Here is a 7,637-nt window from a genome sequence, read left to right as displayed (position 1 = left end):
GCTTTCCTGAACGGACCCCGTTTGCTGGACTTGGCGAGCTCGCCTCGTCACCTCCAGTTCAACAGATACGTCCTCACCGGTTACCGGCCGGTGTCTTCGGTCAACGAGTGTGTCAAAAGCCTCTTCTACCTTCACAACGAACTGGGGAACATCTACACACACGGTGAGTATGTTTAAAATATATATATATATGCATATACCGTAAAATACCACGTGCTGCTTGGTTTGGTACACCAGGTGCAGAGCTGGGAATCAGACTCCCGCTGCACAGCAGTGTGATCCAGTCCTGGTTTCACTAGGAGTTTAATAATAAGACACACCTGAGCTTGTTAGCTAGACACACTGGGGGCTGATCAAGCTGGTAGTAAAACCTGGAATGGATCACACTGCTGTGCAATAGGAGTCTGACTCCCATCCCTGCAATAATAATAATAATAATAATAATAATATCGCTGGTTATCATCACAGGGATGGGAATCAGACTCCTGTTGCACAGCGGTGTGATCCAGTCCTGGTTTCACTAGGAGTTTAATAATAAGACACACCTGAGCTTGTTACCTAGACACACTATTGACTGAAGTTCCACAATCTTGTTCAGTTTGATGCTGCAATATAATCCCTTCTTCTTGGTGTCTGTGGTAGGGTTTTATATCAGTGTTATATAGACTCTGTGTTGGGTAGGTGTGTCGTTCTGCGCAGGGTTTTATATCAGTGTTATATAGACTCTGTGTTGGGTAGGTGTGTCGTTCTGCGCAGGGTTTTATATCAGTGTTATATAGACTCTGTGTCGGGTAGGTGTGTCGTTCTGCGCAGGGTTTTATATCAGTGTTATATAGACTCTGTGTTGGGTAGGTGTGTCGTTCTGCGCAGGGTTTTATATCAGTGTTATATAGACTCTGTGTTGGGTAGGTGTGTCGTTCTGCGCAGGGTTTTATATCAGTGTTATATAGACTCTGTGTTGGGTAGGTGTGTCGTTCTGCGCAGGGTTTTATATCAGTGTTATATAGACTCTGTGTTGGGTAGGTGTGTCGTTCTGCGCAGGGTTTTATATCAGTGTTATATAGACTCTGTGTCGGGTAGGTGTGTCGTTCTGCGCAGGGTTTTATATCAGTGTTATATAGACTCTGTGTTGGGTAGGTGTGTCGTTCTGCGCAGGGTTTTATATCAGTGTTATATAGACTCTGTGTTGGGTAGGTGTGTCGTTCTGCGCAGGGTTTTATATCAGTGTTATATAGACTCTGTGTTGGGTAGGTGTGTCGTTCTGCGCAGGGTTTTATATCAGTGTTATATAGACTCTGTGTTGGGTAGGTGTGTAGTTCTGCGCAGGGTTTTATATCAGTGTTATATAGACTCTGTGTTGGGTAGGTGTGTCGTTCTGCGCAGGGTTTTATATCAGTGTTATATAGACTCTGTGTTGGGTAGGTGTGTCGTTCTGCGCAGGGTTTTATATCAGTGTTATATAGACTCTGTGTTAGGTAGGTGTGTCGTTCTGCGCAGGGTTTTATATCAGTGTTATATAGACTCTGTGTCGGGTAGGTGTGTCGTTCTGCGCAGGGTTTTATATCAGTGTTATATAGACTCTGTGTTGGGTAGGTGTGTCGTTCTGCGCAGGGTTTTATATCAGTGTTATATAGACTCTGTGTTGGGTAGGTGTGTAGTTCTGCGCAGGGTTTTATATCAGTGTTATATAGACTCTGTGTTGGGTAGGTGTGTCGTTCTGCGCAGGGTTTTATATCAGTGTTATATAGACTCTGTGTTGGGTAGGTGTGTAGTTCTGTGCAGGGTTTTATATCAGTGTTATATAGACTCTGTGTCGGGTAGGTGTGTAGTTCTGCGCAGGGTTTTATATCAGTGTTATATAGACTCTGTGTTGGGTAGGTGTGTCGTTCTGCGCAGGGTTTTATATCAGTGTTATATAGACTCTGTGTCGGGTAGGTGTGTAGTTCTGTGCAGGGTTTTATATCAGTGTTATATAGACTCTGTGTTGGGTAGGTGTGTAGTTCTGCGCAGGGTTTTATATCAGTGTTATATAGACTCTGTGTTGGGTAGGTGTGTCGTTCTGCGCAGGGTTTTATATCAGTGTTATATAGACTCTGTGTTGGGTAGGTGTGTAGTTCTGCGCAGGGTTTTATATCAGTGTTATATAGACTCTGTGTTGGGTAGGTGTGTCGTTCTGCGCAGGGTTTTATATCAGTGTTATATAGACTCTGTGTTGGGTAGGTGTGTCGTTCTGCGCAGGGTTTTATATCAGTGTTATATAGACTCTGTGTTGGGTAGGTGTGTCGTTCTGCGCAGGGTTTTATATCAGTGTTATATAGACTCTGTGTTGGGTAGGTGTGTCGTTCTGCGCAGGGTTTTATATCAGTGTTATATAGACTCTGTGTTGGGTAGGTGTGTAGTTCTGCGCAGGGTTTTATATCAGTGTTATATAGACTCTGTGTTGGGTAGGTGTGTAGTTCTGCGCAGGGTTTTATATCAGTGTTATATAGACTCTGTGTTGGGTAGGTGTGTCGTTCTGCGCAGGGTTTTATATCAGTGTTATATAGACTCTGTGTCGGGTAGGTGTGTCGTTCTGCGCAGGGTTTTATATCAGTGTTATATAGACTCTGTGTTGGGTAGGTGTGTCGTTCTGTGCAGGGTTTTATATCAGTGTTATATAGACTCTGTGTTGGGTAGATGTGTCGTTCTGCGCAGGGTTTTATATCAGTGTTATATAGACTCTGTGTTGGGTAGGTGTGTAGTTCTGCGCAGGGTTTTATATCAGTGTTATATAGACTCTGTGTTGGGTAGGTGTGTCGTTCTGCGCAGGGTTTTATATCAGTGTTATATAGACTCTGTGTTGGGTAGGTGTGTCGTTCTGCGCAGGGTTTTATATCAGTGTTATATAGACTCTGTGTTGGGTAGGTGTGTCGTTCTGTGCAGGGTTTTATATCAGTGTTATATAGACTCTGTGTTGGGTAGATGTGTCGTTCTGCGCAGGGTTTTATATCAGTGGTCCTGCCAGCATTGCCCTGTGTTCTTGCATGCGGTATGCTCTAATACACAGTCGGCCTTTGAGTGGAGAGTTCACCGCTGTGCTGGCTAACAATGTAATCTATTTATTTGTGACCTAATACTTCCATACACCCCCCTCCCCCCCACTAGCGAATTCAGCACAAAGCCACCCCCCCCCCCCACCCCCCCTAGTGGAAAGGTGTGTCAGGGATGGAAATAAGAATCCCGTTGCACAGCAGTGTGATCCAGTCCTGGTTTCACTAGGAGTTTAATAATCAGACACACCTGAGCTTGTTAGCTAGACACACTGGGGGCTGATCAAGCTGGTAGTAAAACCTGGACTGGGTGACGCAGCTGTGGAACAGGAGTCTGATTTTCAGCCTTGTCTTTGGAGACCTTAATCAATTCAGTACACATTCAGCACCTTAAAACGGCTTTTCGATGTATTTGATAAACTCCACTTGTTTTCAGACTTGACTTGTTGTTTTGGTTTGGTGTTCAGTTTATGCAGAGGGGGTTGCTGTGGGAGCAGCAGGGCGTTCAGCATGGAGTAACAATGCTCTGTCTGTGCTGCTAACTGGGGAACCAATAACAAAGCACACTTGTTTACTTTCTAGAAAACCGCAGTGGTTGCAGTAGTGAAGCCAAAACATGCTTCAAACACTCCCCCTGAGTTTCAATAGCCATAGTTTTATATATTATACTGGACTGTGGCTCCAGCAATGATTCAGACAGTCCCCCTGAGTTTCAATAGCCATAGTTTTATATATTATACTGGACTGTGGCTCCAGCAATGATTCAGACAGCCCCCCTGAGTTTCAATAGCCATAGTTTTATATATGATACTGGACTGTGGCTCCAGCAATGATTCAGACAGTCCCCCTGAGTTTCAATAGCCATAGTGTTATATATTTTACTGGATTGTGGAATGGGTAAAACTGCTATTCAATAGGGCAATAGGAGTCTTATTTCCATCCCTGCGTACGCACACACACACACACACACACACACACACACACAGTCATAGCATTGGTAGTCGATGAGAACTACAGACTGGAGGATTCTGGGAAGTGTAGTCCGCCTCTCACCCCCTGTCTCTCCTCCCGCAGGTATCCCTCTGCTGTGCTTCCTGTTCCTGCTGCCTCTCAGTATCCCGTGGGCTCAGATCAGTGCCACCTGGCTGGGGATTGTCCACTTCCTGGCCTGCCTGTCCCCTCAGCTGGGCTCAGTGCTCTACCACCTGTTCATGAACCACGAGGGGGGTGCGCCCGTCTACCGCACCCTGCTCACCCTGGACATGTGCGGGATCTGCATGGTCAACACGCTGGGTGAGTGGAGCACACCGAGACACTGACACACTGACACACTGAGACACACAGACAAACTGAGACGCTGACACAGTGAGAGACACTGAGACACTGACACTGTGAGACACACTGAGACACTGACACAGTGACACACTGAGACAAACTGAGACGCAGACACAGTGAGAGACACTGAGACACTGACACACTGAGGCACATTGAGATGCTGAGACACTGACACAGTGAGAGACACTGAGACGCTGAGACACACTGAGACACTGACACACTGAGACACACTGATACTGACAGTCACACACACACTCTCACACTGTGATGCACTTACACTGAGAGACTGACACACTCAGATACTCTCTCACACACTCTCTGTCTCTGTCTCTCTCTCTCTGTCTCCCTCTCTAACCCCTCTCTCCCTTTCTTCTCTCTGTCTCTCCCCCTCTCCCTCTTTCTCCTCTCTCTCTCCTCTCCTCTCTCTCCCCCTTCCCCCTCCCCCCATCCCTCTCCCCCTCTCTCTCTCTTTCCCCCCTCCCTCTCTCTCTCTCCCCCCTCCCTCTCTCCCCCCTCTCTCTCTCTCTCTCCCCCCTCCCTCCCTCTCTCTCCCCCTCCCTCTCCCCCTCCCTCCCTCTCTCTCCCCCTCTCTCTCTCCCTCTCTCTCTCAGGAGCCCTCCCCATCGTGTACACCACTCTCCTGTGCTACCCCTCCACCCGCACCGTGGCTCTGCTCTCCTACACCCTGCTCTCCTCCTACGCCATCTACTGCGCCGTGTCTGCGACCAGCCGCTTCCGACGGCTGCAGTCCTTCGCCTGGCAGGCCCTGTTCCGGTTCCTGCTCTTCTACGCTCGCTGGGCGGGGCTGGGGGCCGGGAGCCCCACCGCCCTGCGCCACTTCCTCACCACGGACCTCCTGGCCCTCCTGGGGGGCCTCATCAACATCACGAGGGTCCCCGAGCGCTGGCGGCCAGGTTGCTTCGACTACTGGTGCAACAGCCACCAGATCATGCACGTGCTGGTGGTGGGGTCTATACTGTACCTGCACTGGGGGGTCCTGGATGATTTGCTGTGGATTAGTAGCTACCGCTGCCCCCCCTGACTCTGAGAGAGACCAGGACACCCCTCCACCCCCCCCCCCCCCTCCACCTCTCACACTTCTCTACCTCCCTCCCTGCCTCCTCATCCGTTTGTTTCTCCCTCTGTCGTGTCTTCTAAAACCAACCCGACCCCGACAGCATTTCAGGGCATTCCTAGTGATTGTAGACAACACAGACACTAGCACACACACACACTAACTCGCACTGAAACACACACACAGACACTAGCGCACACACACACACTAACTCGCACTGAAGCACACACACAGACACTAGCACACACACACACACTAACTCGCACTGAAGCACACAGACACTAGCACACACACACACACTAACTCGCACTGAAGCACACAGACACAGACACTAGCACACAGACACACTAACTCACAGTAACACACACACACAGACACTAGCACACACACACACTAACTCGCACTGAAACACACACACAGACACTAGCACACACACACACACTAACTCGCACTGAAACACACACACAGACACTAGCACACAGACACACTAACTCACACTGGCTCGCAGACACACACACTGACGTTAACTCACACAGACACTCACACTAACTCACAGTAACACACACACACACAGACACTAGCACACACACACACACACACACTAACTCGCACTGAAACACACACACATACACTAGCACACACACTAACTCGCACTGAAACACAGACAGACACTAGCACACACACACACTAACTCGCACTGGCACGCAGACACACACACTGACGTTAACTCACACAGACACTCACACTAACTCACAGTAACACACACACACACACACACACGCTCCAGTTATTAAGTCGCAGTGCGATTTTTAAAAAAAAAAATTTTAGCAGCTCTTACGAAAGGCCTTTAATTCTCAAACAGAGAAACCAAACGTCTTTGCAGCTAGACAACAGAGCAATACTGTGTAATGAAATACAGGCAAAACAAAACTGCTGACTAACAATAAACACAATACATAAGAACTAGGTTATTATTATTATTATTATTATTATTATTAGGCATACAATAATCCCTAAAGGGTTAGTTTAATATATATATATATATATATATATATATATATATATATATATATATATATATATATATATATATATATATATATATAATTAACAAAGTAAAACATTTAACAAAAGACACAGATTGTTTCTTAAGGGTGGAATTGTTAGCCTTGCTAGCTTTGTAAAATATATATATATTTTTAAAAGGTACCAGAACATATTGTGTCCTCTTCCCCAAGTTTCAATATCCTCCACAGCTGTACACAGTAAAACCACAGCACTGAGTGAAACAAAGCACAGAGAGATGTGGTAAAGCATAGGTAAGCATTGTAAAGCACAGAGAGGTCTGGTAAAGCATAGGGAAGCATTGTAAAGCACAGAGAGGTCTGGTAAAGCATAGGGAAGCATTGTAAAGCACAGAGAGGTCTGGTAAAGCATAGGGAAGCATTGTAAAGCACAGAGAGGTCTGGTAAAGCATAGGGAAGCATTGTAAAGCACAGAGAGGTCTGGTAAAGCATAGGGAAGCATTGTAAAGCACAGAGAGGTCTGGTAAAGCATAGGGAAGCATTGTAAAGCACAGAGAGGTCTGGTAAAGCATAGGGAAGCATTGTAAAGCACAGAGAGGTGTGGTAAAGCATAGGGAAGCATTGTAAAGCACAGAGAGGTCTGGTAAAGCATAGGGAAGCATTGTAAAGCACAGAGAGGTCTGGTAAAGCATAGGGAAGCATTGTAAAGCACAGAGAGGTGTGGTAAAGCAGCTGTGTCGGGCATTGCAGTTATAATATCTCCGACAGGTCAGTGTTCTGTGCCACAGTGTAATATGTTTTAATATATTTTAAAAGCTAGCAAGGGCACCTTTTTCCTTTTATAGTTTTACACAAAAAAATGTATATAAAAATAATTTTTTTAGAAGTGCAATACAGTAGTGTTTTAAGGGCTTTTTTTAGATAATATAACTATATATATATATATATTATGATACATGTCTTGATGGGCTACTTGAACGATGTACAATAAGATCAAATGATCGTTTAATGATGACTACAGCTCCCAGCATGCCTCTGCACCCGCGGCAATGGTGAGGGATGCTGGGAGATGTAGTGTTAGATACACAGTGAAGCGGTACAGCACGAGCTGTAACTACAGCTCCCAGCATGCCTCTGCACCCGCGGCAATGGTGAGGGATGCTGGGAGATGTA

General features: G+C 46.4%; 1 protein-coding gene across 3 annotated transcripts in view; it reads left to right on the top strand.

The window, feature by feature from the left end:
• Window positions 1-6,070, top strand: part of LOC117398308 (progestin and adipoQ receptor family member 4-like) — a 7,243-nt gene extending 1,173 nt beyond the window's left edge. For all 3 annotated transcript variants that reach the window (XM_059016842.1, XM_059016841.1, XM_059016840.1), the window contains exons 2-4: window positions 1-163; window positions 4,104-4,322; window positions 4,976-6,070. The exon at window positions 1-163 is cut by the window's left edge and continues 14 nt beyond it. In XM_059016842.1, coding sequence (XP_058872825.1) covers window positions 1-163; window positions 4,104-4,322; window positions 4,976-5,406 — 813 coding nt within the window. In that variant the 3' untranslated portion in view covers window positions 5,407-6,070. The remainder of the gene's footprint in view (window positions 164-4,103; window positions 4,323-4,975) is intronic.
• Window positions 6,071-7,637: the final 1,567 nt, after the last annotated feature.

The sequence above is a fragment of the Acipenser ruthenus genome, chromosome 54 (assembly GCF_902713425.1).
Source record: "Acipenser ruthenus chromosome 54, fAciRut3.2 maternal haplotype, whole genome shotgun sequence".
Lineage (NCBI taxonomy): Eukaryota > Metazoa > Chordata > Actinopteri > Acipenseriformes > Acipenseridae > Acipenser > Acipenser ruthenus.
This window is presented reverse-complemented; position numbering and strand designations above follow the sequence as displayed.